Here is a 20,767-nt window from a genome sequence, read left to right as displayed (position 1 = left end):
GCGTATCCTTCTCTGTTGATATCTCCCGCACTGTAAGTGGTATTTGGTGCTCAACCCAAAACTTGGACAGTCTACCAAACTGTTCTGGCTCATTCCAGCGCGGATACGATGGGCCGAATGGCCTCCTTCTGTGCCGTAAATTTTCTGTGATTCTATGATTTTAACCTCTGGATCTGACCCACTTTACTTCGGGAACATCTGGGAATCACCTGTTTATTTTTGAGAGAAAACTTATTAAATATGAATTTTTTTTTTCTTCCAATGTTTGTTTAAAGAAGCGTGCAGAATCACACGCTAAATTACTGCAAATAAAACTTTTCACCTGATCGTGTTCCTGGATGAAGCTATTCATTCATTGAGTGGCAGAATCTTTAATTGGAGAATCAGGAAACTGATTTAAATCCTGTTAATAATCAGAATCAGGAAAAAAAACGTAATTCATACAAAATGTCAATCATTATTTTTAATATACTGTACTTCGCTATGTCTGTCAGGCCGAACAGTGACGTCGATTTGCAGGTGAGGTGAAGCTTTTATATAGCATCGTTCATGACCTCAGAATACCACAAGGCACTTTACAGCCAATGAATTAGTTTTCAAGTGCTGTCGCTGTTGTAATGTAGCAAATGCAGCAGCCAATTTGCGCGCAGCAAGGTCCCACAAAAAGAAATGAGATAAATGGCCAATGTACTCAGTTTTGTTGGTGGCGTTGGTTGAGGGGTACTGGGGGAACTCCTCTGCCCTTCTTCGAATAATGCCGTGGGATCTTTTACGTCTACCTGAGAGGGCAGATTGGGCCTTGGTTTTCCGTCTCATCCAAAAGACAGCACCTCCGACAGTGCAGCACTCACTTAGTACTGCAGTGAAGCGTTGGTATTGACTTAAAGGCAAGAGTGCTACCACTGTGCCAAGGCTGACACCATTACTGGCTTGACCTGTTTTGTTTCTAACCTCAGCCAGTTGATCCCTCCTTACTGTTTCTAGGTCATGTAGACTCCTAATTGCAACTGGGTGTGGGGTACTAATTGGGTAATGGGTGTACTAAATGTATTTGTTTGGCTATGCACCTGCATGCATATCTGCACATACTTCAATCGCAGATTATGAGGAGATGGGGCAAGATAACAGGAACGAGTCCGGGATAGAGACGCTGGATAGCGATCAGGACTGGGAACTTTTGGATTTTTTAAAATTAGTTATCAATCAACTGTGGGGCCCCTGGCTATTTTTGTTTTCCCTCTTTTCCCCCTCCTTTAGTCCTAGAGGTGTTATTACCAACTGCGCAACTGGGATCAGCTAATGCACAGACCAATGCTTTCATTCTTTAGAGTCACATTTTTGCCAATGGTTCACATTGAGATTATCTGTGAAAATGTTGCTTATGACTCCTGGGCAGCCACCTACAGCTGGTGATCTAGTATTAGATTTCAACAGAATAATTTATACCCAATGTTATTTTGAGACTGTCAAGACCTAACATTTTCCTATTAAAATTTTACAACAAACTGCTAAGCTTCTTCCTGCACACTAAGCTTCACAAGATTTCAGTTTGGGAATTATTGAGAACGATAGACCCGGAGTGTGTTCATATCAAATTCCTCCTTCCACTATTTTAACCCATTTATAATAAAGGGGATAATGTCTCTGTTAAAAGTAAAAGAGAGAGGAATTTGATATGCATGCACTCAATGTGCATTCGATAACATCACTGACAGTTATTTCCAGGCGTTATAGTTGCATGTAAAATGGTCCTGCCAGTAGAATATGAAAATAAATTATATATTTCAAAAAATGACCTGAAGATATAACTGTATTTGTGAAATTCTTTTCAGAAGCATATTTGTGCACTTAAATGTACATTTGGAGACCTGCAAATTTTTTTCTTGTTTTTTTTAGTTTCTGCATCTTTTTCAAAAGGTACCGATTTTGCAGGAAATCACAGCAGAAGTGTGATAACTCTCCCCCCGCCCCCCCACCGCTCCCCCCCCCTCCCCAATCCCTTTTTCGTTCCTTACTGAGGCATTTGGCACCCTTCAGTTCCTCGCTGCAGCGGCTATTGTTCATGAATGAGCCTTGATATTGGAAGCCTATTCAACTGCAGGGTTATCACAGTTGAGGTTCAATCTGATGTTCACACACCATATCTCCAGTAGGCATCACTGGGCAGCAATCCCTTCACTAAAGCCAGCTGTAGCAACTCTACTGCAATGCTATATTGTCATCTTGCATTGAAAACTGAGCTTCCAAAGAGTTCAAATTATTTCTGCAGCTTTCTTGGCTATAGGCAAGATATGTTTATCCCAGGTCAGCTTTCTTCAAAAAAAATGATGCTGTGATCTATTTGAGCAACTGACCTAGGACCAGAGTACACAACTTGTCTAATCTGCAACTGAACATCTTTAACTGGCCTACAGACTTTTAACAATCTTAATGGGTTGTGCTAAATGCTTCTATATATAAAGAGATTAATCTCTGATGTCATATGTCACACCAGGTCATTGAAGAAGATTAAAGAAAATATCAGACCAAATACTATGCCTTGGGAGGAATCCAACATTACTGTATGTCATAATTGTTCATAGATTACTGTCAGTTGAAGTTGAAAGCTAATAGCCATTCAAGCAGTCACAATTCTATAGATATTTTGGCTTTGCTAGCAAGACTGGGCATCATGTATATTTTGAGAGTTCTGATATATTGGGAACCAGTATCCTTAATTTCTTTGCCATCTTTCACCCGATCGATTCTTTCTCCTTGTCCAGGCAAAGTTTTTAAAGAATGAGGGATATCAGTAATTCAGGTCGTACATCTTGAGTACCATCTTGAGTTTTATGTATTTAATAATGCTAAAGGTGGTACTTGGGCAGTTGTCTTTTTGTCTTATCAGAAATCATCATACCATACAAGTTACAGCACAAAAAAAAGGCCAGTCGGCCCATTGTGGCTGCGCCAGCTCTTTGCGACAGCAATCCAAAATTAATTTCAACACTCTGCTCTCTTCACAATACAGCCATAGAAACCGCCATCATCTGACTGGAACTTAGAAGTAAATATGTCGTTTTAAAAATGCTATGCCTTTGCTGTGGCATAATATTTAACATTCTGTGCATGGTAGGGATCAATACTAATTTATCAGTTTAGACATCCAAGTTTCTCCAGTAGTTACCAGTAATATTTGCAGTATAGCCTTCAGGTTGCAATAAAGGTATTGAGTTGATGTGCACCTATTTGGAGTGACATGGAGTCAACAGACCTTAATTATTCCACTGACTCTGTGTCGCTCTCTGGACCGTGGAGCTCGCTGGAATTCAGACACTGGTTAAGTTCTTAGGCTTCAAAATTCTGCAGACCTTTTGAAGAGGTGGACATGCAATGGGCCGAAAAAGAAAGACTTGCGTTTATATAGCATCCTTCTCGACCTCAGGGCGTCCCAAAGTGCTTTACAGCCAATGGAGTACTTTTGAAATGTAGTCACTGTTGTAATGTAGGAAACATGGCAGCTAATTTGTGTACAGCAAACTCCCACAAACAGCAATGAGATAATGACCAGATAATCTATTTTATTGATATTGCTCGAAGGATAAATATTGGCCAGGACACCAGGGCGAACCCTCCTGCTCCTCTTCGAAATAGTGCCGTGGGATCTTTTACGTCTATCTGAGAGGGCAGATAGGGCCTCAGTTTAATGTCTCATCCAAAAGACGGCACCTCAGACAGATGAACTTTTGCCCATCGCTTTAGCCTTCTGCTGACCCCATCCCAAACCCTGGGGATGATGTCCCGTGCCCCGTGCCTCTGGAGCTGCAACAGAGGCCACAGAAAATTTGGAGCGGCACCCTGCCTGAGGCCTTCATCCGACCAGAGATTGGAAGAATTAAAAGGAATCTTTGTTCTCCTCAGGGAATGTTAAGGCAGCATTCTGAAGGTATTAAAATCCCTCTGGGATTGATTACCTTTGGTCCTTTACTTCTCTAGGTCTTCAGGAGGCCCACGTACCATCAGTAGGCATGAGATCCGCTGGGCCTTTCAGGGATGAGCTGGGTGAAATACCAGGAAAGTCCCCCAGACGTGCCCCCAAAGTTAATGCAGGACCTAAAGGGAATGGGCTTAAGAAGCATTCATCTTTCCTTGTGCGCAATTTATGGACTATCTTGTGTTGGGAAGTTACCCGGGAGATCGGGGTTATGTCCTAAATTTCCTTCCCCATCCCCAGTGACGGGAATACCTGATTTACACCTTCTCAAACCTAAGAATTTCAGGGCCTTAAACATTGACAAAAGTCCAACGGTACAGATTAAAAATTAAGTTTTAGAATGTCGAACCAACCCTGTGAACTTTTAGTTTGCTTTGCATCAGTTGTAGCTATATTGAAACTGGTGCAAAGCCAGTTTTGTGTGAGAATAACTTCTTTAATGGTCTCACAGTGCTTATCAGAATTCAATTCTGTTGGCTTCCCTCGAGTTACCCTACACTGCTTTGCATTCACACAAACTGCATAGTATAATTGGCCTTCTGGTAACTGTTTTTAACCAGCACTCTGAGTTTGTCAGTGACCTGAGATGTTAAAATGTGCTGCAATTGAACTACTCTGAAGTATTTAGTGAAGAAATTCTTATCTTGCCCAATGATGCAAACAATTGGATGATGCTTGCTTCTTTTCATAACCGAAAAATGATTTGCTTTTCACTTGAATACAAGCATGGTCAACATTTTCAATTTAAATGTTATGCCATAGTTTTAAGATTGCATCTCCTTATTCACATACAAGAGAAATCAATGCAGATGTTATTAATCAATAAAGATGAAACTTTTTTTGTGAACTGCGTAGAAACAATCAAGTAAAATTAGCCTTGAAATAGTTTGTATCAATGTCATCTAAAGTAACCAGTTTTGAAAGCATTTGGGGCGATTTTTGTTTGTCTACTGCCCTGTTTCTCACCGTGAACACTGATTTAAGAAAAATAATTCTCAGGATGTGGGCATTGGAGGTAAGGCCGGCTGAGATCCGTGTGGTGAAGGAGCTCCCACAGTGCTGTTAGGTAGGGACCATCAACGATGAAGGAATGGTGATATATGTCCAAGTCGGGAAGACGTGTGACTTGGAGTTGATCGCGTTCCTATGCTACCCTTGTCCTTCTAGATGGTGGAGGTCGCAACCTCAGGAGGAAGCAGAGAAAGATCATTCATGTGGCACTTCTGGTTGGAAATGCTTCAGCCTTGTCTGTTGCACTCATTCGCTGGGCTCTGCCATCGTTGAGGATAGGGATATTCATGGAACCTTGTCCTCCCTATATTTCACTCCTCATTAAACCAGGGTTGGTCAACTGGCTTGATGGTGATGGAGGAGTGAGGGATATGCCGGGCCATGAGGTTACAGATTGTGGTGGAATAAAATTCTGCTGCTGCTGATGGCTCATAGCACCTCATGGATGCCCAGATTTGAGCTGCTAGATCTGTTCTGAATCTATCTCACTTATCACGGCGGTACTGCCACAAGACATAATGGACGGTGTCTTCAGTGTGAAGACAGTCCTTGGTCTCCATGAGGATTGGTCACTTATACTGGAATCAGCTTTTTTAAAATTGAATTAAAATTCTCAAACTGCTGTGGTGGGATACAAACTCGTGTTCTCTGGATCACTAGTCCGGTAACATAACCGCTACTGCATCCCGATGCCTTTATCGAGCAGACCTTGATATTAGGCGGCCAACGCTCCCATCCGAAACAGTCGGGAGCCTCGTTAAAATATTTATATCGGAGGTCCCTTGATGCGTTAAGGACCTCTGTCCAATTTTGGTCTTACGCTGGAACTGAGCGTTGAGTGGCCAAACCAGCAGTTCTTAAATGGATCGTTGTAAGCTGCTTCAAAGATACTTTACAGAAAGCTTTTCCAATGATTATCATGGATCAGAAGAGCATGGATGCACCTCCTCGCCCCACAGAAACTTTATCTTCCTTGACCTCCCGCGCCCCCCCCCCCCCCCCCCTTCATGGCACACTCCTGGCTCAGCTCTGCGGAGGTGCCACCAGATTTGATGCCGAAGCCCGATTGGTGAGCTGTCTGGCAGCTTGCTGGGCATATTAGAAATGAGGTCTGACCACAACGCCAAATAGACGCCAACATCATTGGACAGGCATAACGGACGCCCCTCCCACTCCTGTTGCGTTGTAACACGTTGAAACACAAAACACTGTGAACTAATTATTTTGTACCAGTTATTTATTTTCTAAAACCTTACCGCTACCCCTCTTGTGACTTTTGACGTTTGATTGATGACTATTGAAAACCAAATAAACGAGGAACTTTTAATGTTTGCTCAGTTTGATGACTGGATTAGGAATTCGGCACGGTGAGAATGAATGGAAAGTGATTCACAACCATTACACTTGGTTGAGTAATGCATTTGTTTGGAGACTGCTCCATTCACTCACATCTTTAGTAGTTTGTAGTCACTGCCGAAACAACACTGGACTTTTGTGTTTATTCATTTGTGGCCATCCTGAGGCACGTATCAGGTCTGTAGGTGAAAAGTTTTGTGAAGTGTCTTTTATTTGTTAATGAGCTATTTCTTGACACCTCAATTCCTGCTAACCCAACTGATTCGTGCTCCATTTTGAACAGCGCATAAAGGATACAAAATGAGATGACATATTGCAATGCAAAAGCACCTCATTAATGCAGTTGCAAAATACATTTTGTGCTGCAATTCGTATGTTAGAAATCCAAAGTACAAATGCAAACATGAATTTTTAAACAGATTATCAAAATTAAGATTTTATGATGCACAATTTTAAATAATTAATAATTGCAAAGATGCGTAGAGAGGAGAATTCTCTCTGCACATTTCCCTTCTCTCGCATTTAGATTGCTTTCCCTGTCTTTAGACCTAATTCCACACTGCCTTAAATGACGTACTTGGTTTGAAATGACACCAAATGAATCAATTCTTGTCCTCCTTCAATGATGATGTTCTGGTTTTTGGACCAGTAACAAATAGAGAGCAAGTGCATTGAAAATTTGGAATGTTTGATTTGTGCAAAAGTCATTATCTGTAATGCTTTTTTCATAGTATGACCTTGTGAATTAATGGCATTTGCAGCATACTTAACATTCCTCTCCTCTGCGCCTCTGATTTTTCTTCCCTTTCTTTTACCCTGGGGCTAAATTTGCTTGGCTCTTCCGATACATTCCTGCTGCACTCTGCAGCTGGATGGCCTGGAAATGGGCTGGGAGCCAGGATGTGTTGGGTCCCAGCCTAACTTGCTTGGCCTTGTAAGGGCTGGAGCCTCTGCCTATCCCTCTACAAGGCTAGTGAGACAAAGTAGGGTGGAGCTGGGGGGGTGGTGGAGGACTCCCTACTCCAGGAGATCCCGCTTCCCCTACCTTAGTGGGATCTGGCGTAAGGCTAAATGGCAGTGAGATTATATGTACTGGCCTCCAGAATGGTGCAGTGGGCTTCACTGACTGGGCACAGGCCGGGGAAAGGCCTGAAACCCTGAATAAAAGGTTTGTTTTTTTACAGAATATTTTAGTATTGACCCCGTTACAAAGAAATGATGGTGTTTCCATGATGCTGCTCTTGTCCTTCTTTGTGGTTCCTACATATGTACTAGAGTAAACATTAATGACTACCAACAAAACAGATTGTGCCCAGTTATTGTATTCTCATCGCCAAAATGAAATATGTCAAAGTTAAATTAATTTTAGCCAGATTACTAAACTGTTGAAAGCAACTATAGACAATAATTAGGTTTATCTCTTAATACCACTGTTGGTGATGGAGAGTTTCAATCAATTGATGAATAATTGTCATCATTAATGTTTGCCTATATTGTGGGGCCGATATAGAAAAGTAATATTGGCTAAAAAGGAGGAACGATGTTCATTTTTCTGTTCTCATGTCTTTCCAGTTTTTAAAACTTAGCATCACTTGATCAAACTTTAGGAGTATGTTTGATTTGTGTGCATAAATAACTTTTAAAAACGTCTTTGTTGAAAAGTGGATCTGAGGGGGCACGGTGTTACTGCAAATCTGATAACTAAGCTGTGTGCAAATTTAACTGCTTTGAAAATACCAAAGTTATATGAAAACTGTAAATAGTGCAACTGTGCTCCCTTCAGAAAAATACTTTTCGGGGGTATGATAGCATAATGCAACTTGCGAATAAATCAGTGGTTGCACTTAAATAAAATTCTAACGGGATGCATCGGGGAAGGAATGGAGATGATGTGGCAATGCAGATTCATGAAATGTGTGCTTTCACATAGTTGTCACTATGGAAATTGTCGTGAACCTGAAGGCTTGTTTTGTCATTGCTCTGGAAATCATGGCCATCTAAATTTAAAGAGTGGAATGTTGGGTTGTGTGTGACAATGCTACTTTTCAGTGGTTTTTTGAAGGCAGTGCAAAACAAAATAAGACCTCTTGCCATTACCATGGAAACTGTAAGCTAAATGAAAACACATTTAGTGAATCAACATGATTGCCCGTGGGGTCATTAGTATGGTATTCCGTACATTCTCTCGAGAGATTCTTACGCTTCTGTCCTTTCTTTACTTTTGCCTTTTGAAGCATGCCCGACATGCAGTGACTTCCTTAATCTGGTGCAAGGCATTATGGACCTGCAGGAGCTTCTCGCCAAAATGACGACAAAAGTGAGTTTACTGGAATACAGTCTTGCTCTTCTATTGGATTTTTAACTTTTAAACATTGGCTCCATCATATATCGTAGTCTTTCATATAGCCATAGATAAATGGATAAGCAGACGGAACCTTCCATTGCAGGATTCAAAGCAAGGGCTTGTAATTTGTTTTTTTGGTCTCAATGGATTTGTGGTTTAGTTGGGTGACTTCATAATGTTGAAAATGAACTGAAGACAGAGGGCACTGAACGAAGAAAAACTGTTTCCAAAATGAAATACATTTTGTTTTCTTGAATTGTGTCTCATGAAATCCCCTCCCCATGAAGTAATCTAACCCTATTAATAGAATAATGTGTTATGGAGTAACATAGGAACATTCAATTCAAGTGTGAAAATAAGTGGCTAGCCTGTATTATAGTATATGAACATCTATAGAGCTTCATTTCTATCATTGGAACGTGGGAACAAGAGTAGGTCATTCAGCCCCTTGAGCCTGTTCTGCCATTCAATAAGATCATGGCTGATCTGTATCTTACCTCCATCTACCAGCCTTGGTTCTGTAACCCTTAAAATTCTTGCCTAACAAAAAATCTATCAATCTCAGTTTTGAAATTTTCAGTTGACCCTTAGTCTCAACTGCTTTTTGGGGGAGAGTTCAAGATTTCCACCACCCCTTTGTGTGAAGAAGTGCTTCCTGACATCACCCCCGAAAGGCCTAGCTCTAATTTTAAGGTTATGTGCTCTTGTTCTGGGCTCCCCCACCAGTGGAAATAGTTTCTCTCTATCTACCCTATCAAATCCTTTAACCATCTTAAAAACATCTCAATTTGATCAGCCCTTAATGCTCAAGTATATCAGTTGCCAAACTCAAAGAATGCTGCATAGTTCATTGTATATTCAGTGACTTATTCCAGCTACAAAGGGCTAAATTAAATTAAACTTGACAAGAATGATGGGGAGAAAACTTGACAGGTTTGATTGTCCTTCATGTTACCTTGGAGATGTGATTTAAAAAAAAAACTAGCTGAAGTCGCAGGATTCAGTGCTGCAGAGTGACACGTTTCAAATTTTATTGATAACTACAATTCATTTTTCAGTGTGGAAAATGTTTTCAGCATAATGAAACTTATGTTATAATGGTGACTTTTTTGATCTTTTCTCAAATTGAGATCAGGATGCAGTTCAATCATCTAATCTCTTCAAGAAAATGGAACTTTCTGGGAAAGGAAGTTCAATAGTAAACTGAATTATCAAATTGGTGACCCTTTTAGTGATTTTTCTTTTAAGCAGTGAAATTCCTTCTATAGTACGTTTCGCTACCATGAGAGATTCCCAGTAATGATTAACTACTGTAGAATACAAAGGGAAAGCATGCAGTGTACAGTGTGCTTAACAATAGAGTGGCAAGTGGTAGGGTCAAGGGAAATGAAGCTAAAAATGTTGGGATTGATTTTAATTCCAGTTTGTCATAAGGTGGGTGTTGTGATTGTGTTGCCCTCCTGATGCCCTCGGCTCCAGGCCCAAGTCATTTTGAGGACCAGGCCTCATTAACATTTGATCAGCGAGCTGCAAACACTGAATCAGTCTCCACAGGCACCTTGTCACTAGGAGTGGGTGGGAAATCCAGCAGATCCTCCCTAGAGCTGAGCTGGCAATAATAAGGCAATTGCGTGGCGACATCATGAACGGGCCGAAAGATTTTTGTGGGGTCAGCAGGAGATTCTTCCTGGCCCCACAAACATCTATTTAAAAAAAAAACTTGTACTTGCCTTTTGCTGACTGGCCTGTACTGGTCCCTTTAAGGACTGCTGAGTTAAACCTCTCAATGCCTGGTCCCTGATTCACAGATTGAAAGACTGCTGCCTGAAACAGGCAGGCACCTGGGCTGCCCATGTGAAGACCCCAATGAAAATGGCCATACTTGGCGCGGGAACTGGGCAGGAAGTGATGAATTAGCCATTTTCGGCTTATTGCCGCCAGGGGTAGAGTCGATAAAAATTGGCTCCGTTATCTTTATGTTGTAATGTACCCGAGCTTTTTATTGTAATCCAAAATAAACATTGCAGTACCACATTCAACTGTTACTCTCTACAGGCACATTTTGCATTATGATGATGTTAGAATTCACTTGATCGAAAATATGTGCATTAGAAAATATTATAAATAGATTTTGTTTCCAATAATCGTTTCACGATAGCTGGTACGGTAGCATGGTGGTTATATTAGTGGACTAGTAATCCAGACGCCTGGACTAATATTCTGGAGTCATGAGTTCAAATCCCGCCACGGCAGCTGGGGAATTTAAATTCAATTAATTAAAATAAAATCTGAAATAAACAAAAACTAGTATCAGTAATAGTGGCCATGAAACTACCAGATTGTCGTAAAAACCCATCTGGTTCACTAATGTCCTTCAGGGAAGGAAACCTGCTGTCCTTACCCGGTCTGGCCAATATGTGACTCCAGACCCACAGCAAGGTGGTTGATTCTTAATTGCCCTCTGAAATGGCCTAGCAAGCCACTCAGTTGTTCAAGAAGGCAGCTCACCACCACATCTCAAGGGCAATTAGGGATGGGCAATAAATGCCGGCCTTGCCAGTGATGCCCACATCCCATGAATGAAAAAAAATAAAATATGAATGTGAAGCCATAACAATTCAGGTTTTCTCCTGACACTTTTAAATTGTGTTCCCAGCAAGAAAAATACAGTTTCCATTAACAGCTCAAGTCTCCTGTGAACCAAAACCAACAACGACTTGTATTTATATGACGCCTTTAACGTAGTAAAACATCCCACGTAGGCTCACCACTTAAGTAAAATTTGAACACGCCAGAGATGGCATAGGATGCTTACTAATTTCTCCTGTCCACTCCAAAAGTTGGTAAATATCACATGGTCAGACTGTTGTATGGTGGTAAATATCACATGGACAGACTGTTTTTAGTGGTAAATATCACATGGTCTGACTTGCATAGTGGTAAATATCACATGGTCAGACTGTTGCATAGTGGTAAATATCATGTGGACAGACTGTTGTAAGATGGTAAATATCACGTGGACAGACTGTTGTAAGGTGGTAAATATCATGTGGACAGATTGTTGTCAGATGGTAAATATCATGTGGACAGATTGTTGTCAGATGGTAAATATCACATGGTCAGACTGTTGCATTGTGGTAAATATCACTTGGACAAACTGTTGTAAGGTGGTAAATATCATGTGGACAGACTGTTGTCAGGTGGTAAATATCATGTGGACAGACTGTTGCCAGGTGGTAAATATCACGTGGACAGAATGTTGTCAGGTGGTAAATATCACGTGGACAGAATGTTGTCAGGTGGTAAATATCACGTGGACAGAATGTTGTCAGGTGGTAAATATCACATGGTCAGACTGTTGTAAGATGGAAAATAAGACATGGTCAAGCTGTTGCAAGGTGGTAAATATCACTTGGGCAGACTGTCGTATAGTGGTAAATATCACATGGACAAACCTATGGGATTTCTTTGAGGATGTAACAAGTAGAATAGATAAGGGGGAACCAGTGGCTGTGGTGTATTTTTATTTTCAGAAGGCTTTCGATAAGGTCCCACACAGGAGGTTGGTGAACAGAGTTAGAACACATAGAATTGGGGGTAATATACCGGCATGGATTGCGAATTGGTTAACAGACAGAAAACAGAGAGTAGGAATAAACAGGTCTTTTTCAGGTTGGCAGACTGTGACTAGTGGGGTACTGCAGGGATCGGTGCTTGGGCCCCAGCTATTCACAATCTATATCAATGATTTGGATGAGGGGACCAAATGTAATATTTCCAAGTTTGCTGATGACACAAAACTAGGTGGAAATGTGAGTTGTGAAGAGGGTGCAAAGAGGCTTCAAGGGGATATAGACAGGCTAAATGAGTGGGCAAGAACATGGCAGATGGAATATAATGTGGAAAAATGTGAAGTTATCCACTTTGATAGGAAAAACAGAAATGCAGAGTATTTTTTAAATAGTGAGAGATTGGGAAATGTTGATGTTCAAAGGGACCTGGGTGTCCTTGTACATGAGTCACTGAAAACTAACATGCAAGTGTAGCAAGCAATTAAGAAGGCAAATGGTATTTTGGCCTTTATTACAAGAGAATTTGAGTACAGGAGTAAAGATGTCTTACAGCAATTATATAGGGCCTTGGTGAGACCGCACCTGGAATATTGTGTACAATTTTGGTCTCCTTACCTAAGAAAGGATATACTTGCCATTGAGGGAGTGCAACGAAGGTTCACCAGACTGATTCCTGGGATGGTGGGATTGTCGTATGAGGAGAGATTGAGTAGATTAGGCCTGTATTCTCTAGAGTTTAGAAGAATGAGAGGTGATCTCATTGAAACATACAAAATTCTTACAGGGCTCGACAGGGAAGATGCAGGGAGGATGTTTCTCCTGGCTGAGGAGTCTAGAACCAGGTATCACAGTCTCAGAATAAGGGGTGGGTCATTTAGGACTGGGGTGAGGAGAAATTTCTTCACTCAGAGGGTAGTAAATCTTTGGAATTCTCTACCTCAGAGAGCTGTAGAGGCTCAGTCATTGAGTACATTCAAAACAGAAATCAATAGATTACTAGATATTCAAGGCATCAAGGGATATGGGGATAGTGCAGGAAGATGGCATTGAAGTCGAAGATCAGCCATGTTGAATGGCAGAGCAGGGTCGAGGGGCCGGATGGCCGACTCCTGCTCCTATTTCTTATGTGCTTATGTTGTAAGGTGGTACATATCACTTGGTCAGACTGTTGTAAGGTGTTAAATATCACATGGACAGACAGTTTCATTTAGTTTAAAACTAATATCCAATTCATTTGCAAGTATAATTTTGTACAGAAGCAGTAAGATGCAGCAAGATATGGCTGATACAAATTGTTTGATTCTGCCTTCATTATTTTCAAACTACAAATGCCTAAAATGCCGTTTCCTAAATCATATTTCTTGTACTGCTCTTTATACGAAAACATTTTTGGATGAAATATTCTTTCATAAAACTTCAAAAACACAATGCTGCACATGGGTAACACTGATTGATACCTCTTTATTCATCAAGTTCAACGACACTATGATGGGAATGAACAAGTCAGCTGTTAGCCAGGATTTGTTGATGTTTTAAGCAAAGCATATTTTGAACTTTCAGAGCAAAGATTCCTCAATGGTTCAACCATCTAACCATTTTGGATGTAATGCATTTCTCAGTAAGCTCTCATACTTTGATACTTGATAACACTTAAAATGTCTTGATTGTCATGGTTTGAAATATACAAATAAAATAATCCATTGTCCTTGAAAGGACCAATTATTTGATTAGTACATAGAGCCAAGCTTCTACATCCTGGCTAACCTGCCTGTATCTTGTAGAGACCTCGGTTCTGGTCTCCATTTTGAAATTTAATTGACTATGTAGTTGAGATATTGGAGATGGTAGCACGACCACATTTATTACGCATCAGTAGTTGTCCTGAGAATGTGATGGTGGACCTCCTCCTTAGAGACCTGCAGCCCTTGTGGTTCTGGGGCTGCCACACTGCCGTTTGTAGGGATTTGTTTCTGAAACATATTTATCCTTCTTATCTGTAGTCTTTTAAAGAAAATCGAGAGGTTTCCCAAATAATGACTATATCAATCTAATTTATACTATAGATTACAAGTAATATTCTGAAAGGTTATGATGAACTACAGGATAATTTTTTAGATTTAAGTGCACAGATCCCTAAGAGATTTGTGAATGGGTACCCATGCAGTTGAATTCAAATGCACATTAAAACTTGGCAACTGTTGTATATATTATAGGGCAGTTTCACATGTGCTGAGCAGCATGGGTAAAAATGACACCCATTTTGATTTCAGTTGTCACACTGGATAAACCTACCTCCCCTCATGCTACTTGACTATTGTCGACCAGACAGTTAGTTGGCAACTGCAGAGCTGCATTTCTCTTCCCCACCAACCCCCCCACCACACCGCCGGCCGTACTAACACATTTATTTGGAGTCTTTCCAAAACATACATGATATTAAATTGGGCATAATTTGTATGATAATCAAGAAACCTGAAAGCGTCAGATTCCAATGATCTACTGTTATTTTGATTCCCATCTCATTCCTAGTAGTCTCCAGAGAAACACACCTTGAATAGTATGCAGGTAGATGCAGACGAGGGAGGCAACTAGGGGCCAAATAAAATTGTGCGCAATGTTTAAGTATAATCCAACCCGAGGGAGTGACTTCAAGGCTAAAATCTAATTCTGGGGTTCAGATGATTACAAACTGTTCATGCAGAGCCTTTTACTTTAATGGTTTCTTCACTCAAAGGGTGGTGAGTGTCTGGAACGAGCTGCCAGAGGCAGTAGTAGAGGCGGGTACAATTTTGTCTTTTAAAAAGCATTTGGACAGTTACATGGGTAAGATGGGTATAGAGGGATATGGGCCAAGTGCAGGCAATTGGGACTAGCTTAGTGGTATAAACTGGGCGACATGGACATGTTGGGCCGAAGGGCCTGTTTCCATGTTGTAAACTTCTATGATTCTATGATTCTAATTAGTTGAGTAAAAATTCAGTACAAGAAGAGATGCAACAATTTTGATTATAAATCTGATCTTGAAATTTTAAAATGCTTTTTTACATATTGGAGCAAATCTACAGAAATGGAGCTGGTATCTATTTATAGTTACACACAATTTCTTTTAATTCATTTGAGTGCTTGAAACTTCTGGGGATGAATTAAGTTTTCAAAAATAACTTGCATAGTGCTTTTAAGTAGAAAAATGTCCCAAGGTTCTTCACAGAGGTGTAAGGGGAAAAAAATGGATGTGAGCCAAAGAAAGAGATATTAGGAGGTGTGATCAAAAGCTTGGTCAAAGAGATAGGTTTTAAGGAGGATCTTAAAGGAGGAGAGAGGAGGTGGAAGGGTTTAGGGAGGAACTCCCAGAGTGTGGATGAAAGCATGATTGCCAATGGTGGGGCAATGGGAGGGATGAAGCACAAGAGGCCAGAATCCGAGGAACAGAGTTTAGGTGAGGGAGTTAACACTGGAGGTAGTTATAGAGAAATGGAGGGGTGAACACATGGAAGGATTTAACCATTTTAAAATTTGACGTACTGGAGGACTGGGAACTAATGTTGCTCATTGGGGTCGGGGTGGTCGGGAAGCAAGACTTGGTATAGGATGGGGGCAGCAGAGTTTTGGAGATGAGCTGAAGTTTATGGAGGGTGGAGGATGCAATATGAGCCAAGAGTGCATCAGACACTGTCCTTTAAATTAGGTGCCTGCTCCTCTGGGGTGGGCAGCCTTCTCATGCCTGAAGACAGGGAAGTAAAAACTGTGGGAGGCGCAAATACATCAGGAATACAGCGGGAACCCACCGCTGTGCGGCGGGATTTAATGAGTGAAGAATAAGAGACTGGGAGATAAGCAGTAGAATTATGACAGGAAAAATAGAGTTTCAGTTTTTCATTTTGTTTTGTCTATGAAAACACCACAGGAGATAAACTAGTTTCACCATTTAATAATGATATTCTTTTTAAAAAAAAGTCACATCAGACTCTTAAGTGAAAAATGTTAATATTGTGATGGTGTTGACTATGTTGTAAACTCGAGTGCAACAGAAATGACTGTTCCAGAGATGATGACGAAAGGGTTAAAACTTGCATTCAACTGTGGCTGTCCCTGAAAATATCCATACACAGACTTGCTGAGCAACTTCAGATTTTCCATTAGTCTTCATCTTATTTAATGAATAAATTGCATATAGGGTGGACCAATTTATATTGTGATTAATTTGAAGAGTGGTTTCAAATCTACATGCTTCCCTCTCCCTGTTTCGCATCCCTCTGTGAAAGTGACGCATGATGATTGGATTCATCCTTTGAGTCCTAATTTGTGGTTCCAGCTTTCAGAATATGTAAAACTTGGGAGGAACGATTTTTCTGTATTATTTTTGCGATTGCACAAAGTAGAATTATTACAAAGTCCTCTGACCTTTTTTCTTTTTACTTTGTCAGAACCCGCTACAGAAAACTGCCAAATGCAATTGCATTTTTGATTTATTCTGATGTGGAAAATCCCATCTTCATCTGGAATTTTCTTCTGGCACCTCATTTTACAACCTGCTTGATTTTTTTTTCCATTGACTTCAATCGGGCGGGGTGTAAAACAGGCTACCAGTTTGCCCATTCTGAGCTTCTGCCCAAGACCAATCTCACCCCCATTGTGCTTTCCTTACCCACTGCAAGGAGATAAATAAATTTGTTCCTCTCACATACCACAGATAAATAAATAATGTCTGCATGTAACATGGGGGAAGCAGGTTTTTACCTTTTATTGTCCATCTATTTTGGGTATGGCTTTTTACAGCAATGCCAAGAAATATACAAAACTTAACACTAAAATATCTTGCATTTTTCCTTCCATTATTTAACATTACCAAAATGTTCCACTTTAACAAACATGTTCAAATTAAGGACTTTTATTCAAAACCTCCCACCAAACTTGAATAATTGTCCTTCCAGAATTTCCGCTGTTGATATTTTGTTGACATTGTCTGTGATAAACTATACATAAACAAATGCAAATGGTAACTGTTTAGAATAGTTATAATATAAAGGCTATAGAAAGCCATATTTCAAAGTACAAAGTATCATTTGTCACACACGTAAACTGTTGCATATGCTAAATAACCCCATGAATACAATAACCATATAAATTGGGCCACTCTGCATCTCTGCAGCACCCCATTCTGTTGCCCCACCACAAACACTTTCACCTCTCTACCTCTCTCGTTTTCCACAAAATTCACCTCTTTCACCAAGCGTTTGGTCAATCCTCCTTCCTAATCGCCCTGCCTTTGGCTCTGCATCCATTTTCCTCACATCCCTGTGAAGCACCTTGGAATGTTTTCCTACTTTAAAAGGTGTTACCTAAATGCAAGCTGTTGTTGCTGTTGTCGATCGTCACCGTTCAGATTGATTAGAACACGGGTGGATTTTAATGCCGCTGATGGTTGTTCCAGTTAGTCATCATGACATGGAACAATGATCTCCTAAAGTGGACGATAAAATCAGTTCTGCCATCAATAGTTGTGGATTGTGTAATGACGCAGGGCAGTGGTACAGTGAAGCTTTGTGCCCTGACGTTGTAGGATCTTACCCAGTAATTTCTGCACACAAGAAATTCATGATCTGGCCCTTGATTTCAGGAGAGGAGGCAGTCATGAACTCGGTAGTTCCAAATGGGAGGGATAAACTACAGGCAGGCTATCTTATGCTGCATTCACACAAATTGATGCAGTTGTCCATGATGTCATTTTTGGAGAAGCCTAAAAGCAGGTCACTTGCTGCTGATATCCCTGCATTATCAAAGCGAAAAGGAATAAAAATGCAATAAAAGCTTGGTCAGAAATAAAAATTAAGCTCATACCTCACACTACAGGGATGATTTTAAACCCCAAGAATGGGGGGGTTGTGGGCGGGTGGGAGTTGAAAGTACTTTTGTTGGGTCGCAACTGCAAAATTTTCGGACTTTGCATTCCCAGTGGGAAATCTGTACTTTTACATGCCGACGTTAAAGCCGGGTTGCGGTCGCGACCCAAAAAACAACTATTTTCAACTCCCACCCGCCCCCAACCCACCCGTTCTTGGGGTTTAAAATCACCCCCCACATCTCTTTCACCCAGCCCATACCTCCCTTCTTGCTGCTCTTAACTCTCACCTTCTCTTATCTCTCTGTCTCTCTGCCTCTCTTTTCTTGCTGTATCTTGCACTATTACAATTCTAGACGACAAGCCATGTCACAACACACTTCCCCTATTTTAAGCATAAAAAGGCAGAACTTTCCTGTAAATCAAATGGATTCTAGGATGGTGGAAAATCACCATAGGTACCTGCACATGAATCATTTGCTGCTGCAGCATTGGTGACTCAACATCCCTTGACTTTATGTTTCAGCATTCGATAATTCTTGCCCTCCCCAAAAGTTCTGTAAGAGACATTGCGAGGTAAAATGTCATTCCTGTTCGTAACTTAAATTCTATGGCAGAGAACAATCCTGTTGCAGGATTTCCTGGAGGTACTGTCCCCTGTTCAGGAGCTTGTAGAGATTTTGTAAAAAAAACTTTCGTCATATGGCTGACAAATGCAAGTCTTGCCAAATTGCTTCAATACCTTTTCTTGTGACAATGATAGAAAGAGAAGCATTAGAGGCCACCATCTGTCAGCTTTTGCAGCACCATTACACGAGTTATCATGTTTAATTACCTATGCCCAATCCAAATATCCAGTCTCTTGTGGCATGACTGGTTTTATTGTGTAAACTGTGTCCAATATCTCCTTGTATATTTTAGTTACAGAATTTAACTGCCTCTAATGTTACGATCAATGCTGCTATTTCTCAAGTGTGGATTTTGACTGACCATCTCACCTGAGATCAAGGGTCATTATAATATTTGACAATTGCTATCGGTGTAATTTTCTGTCGCCTTCACAGCTTTGTTTAATATTGTGAACACTGCTGTCTCAGTGACTAAACATACTTGTGCTCAATATTAATATACTTGAATTTTGGTTTAGAATCTTGACACTGGGTCCATTTGGCACTGTGGAAAATGATAGCTTAGACTGTGAAGAGAATTCCCTGGGATGGATATTTAGATCGGGACCCTTTGGGGAATAACACCGAGCTGTTCTCTGAGTGATGGAATGTGAAATCGCAGTTTCAGCTGTGCCGTTGGGCAGTGGAGAATGGAAGCCAGGTGCTTTCTCTCAGATAGACAGGAAGATCAGCACCAGTTACCCACGGCCGTGCTCATACATCTGCCAATAGTTGCCTCAGAGCACCAGGTAATGGGTTGTCTTCACCTGTCCTCTTTGGTCCGACACAGAGGGAGGTTGAGAAGGATATTAAAATGGGATGAGAAAGTTGGAAGAAAGCAGAGACGATTTGACGCAAACACAGAAAAAAAAAATGCTCCCATTGCCAGCGGTAGACGTGCAGGTTTCTCAAAACTCTGATCCAAAGGACCGGCTTAATCTCCTGGCCTTTCCTTCTAGAGACAAGCTGGTACTGGCGTATGGATCAATGGGTACTGGCAGTCCTCTGGTGACACTTCTCAAGGAGCCATTCTGCTTACTCTGAGCTTGATTCTGCGCTCACCCGAAGTCCACATGTGCGCACACTATCCAGCAGGGGTTACTGGATAGTGACCTAAAACCGGGAACTCTGGCTGATCTTCTCCTCCCATCCCACCAAGAAAAAGCCTGAGGGGCACTGAGGCCAATTGTTCCACTTTCATCACTGCCATCAGTGGAATCAGTACTGACCAGATGTATCAGCCATGGCTCTGTTGGTAGCATTATCGCCTTTGAGTCAGAAGGTTGTGGGTTCAAGTTCCACTCTGGAGATTTAACCTCTAAATCTAGGCTGACACTTCAATGCAGTACTGAGGGAGTGCTGCACTGTTGGAGGTGCCGTCTTTCAGATGAGACGTTAAACTGAGGCCCCATCTCCTTTCCTTTGGATCCCATGGCACTATTTTGAAGAAGAGCAGAGGAGTTCTCTCCAGGCTCCTGGCCAATATTTATCCCTCAACCAATATCACTAAAAAAAACAGATTATCTGTTCATCACCACATTGCTGTTTGTGGGGCCTTGCTGTGTGCAAATTGACTGCTGTGTTTTTTACATTACAACAGTGACTACACTTCAAAAAGTACTTCATTGGCTGTAAAGCACTTTGGGACATCCTGAGGTCTTGAAAGGCACTATATAAATGCAAGTCTGTCTTCCTTTTCCCTTCCTTATCTCCTTCCTAAATGTGTATTTTAATCTCGCTGTTAATCTTTCTGTTGCAGTTGAACTATGCAGAGGCCCGGCTGAGTGAGCTGGAGAGCTGTTACTGCGAGAAGACGTGTCAGGTGAACAGAGAAGTGCACCGCAGCATGGAATCATGGGTTGAAAAGTGCAAAAACTGCACCTGTAAGGTAAGTGGTTCACAGAGGCCAGGTCTCCAAATGTCTGGAACTCAGGGTGGTTTGAAAGTGCACAAGTTTATAATTGCCCTTCTCTTTCTCTTAGTGAAGGCTGAACAGAAACATTT

The 20,767-nt window shown here is 41.1% G+C and overlaps 1 protein-coding gene across 5 annotated transcripts in view; it reads left to right on the top strand.

The window, feature by feature from the left end:
• Nucleotides 1–20,767, top strand: part of LOC137328029 (protein kinase C-binding protein NELL1-like) — a 617,180-nt gene that overhangs the window by 79,587 nt on the left and 516,826 nt on the right. For all 5 annotated transcript variants that reach the window (XM_067994100.1, XM_067994101.1, XM_067994103.1 and 2 more), the window contains 2 exons: nt 8,575–8,657; nt 20,523–20,651. In XM_067994100.1, the coding sequence (XP_067850201.1) occupies nt 8,575–8,657; nt 20,523–20,651 (212 nt within the window). The remainder of the gene's footprint in view (nt 1–8,574; nt 8,658–20,522; nt 20,652–20,767) is intronic.

Source organism: Heptranchias perlo, chromosome 12 (genome assembly GCF_035084215.1).
Source record: "Heptranchias perlo isolate sHepPer1 chromosome 12, sHepPer1.hap1, whole genome shotgun sequence".
Taxonomy (NCBI): Eukaryota; Metazoa; Chordata; class Chondrichthyes; order Hexanchiformes; family Hexanchidae; genus Heptranchias; species Heptranchias perlo.
The sequence above is the reverse complement of the archived record's forward strand: the minus strand, read 5'-3'. Positions and strand labels throughout refer to the sequence as shown.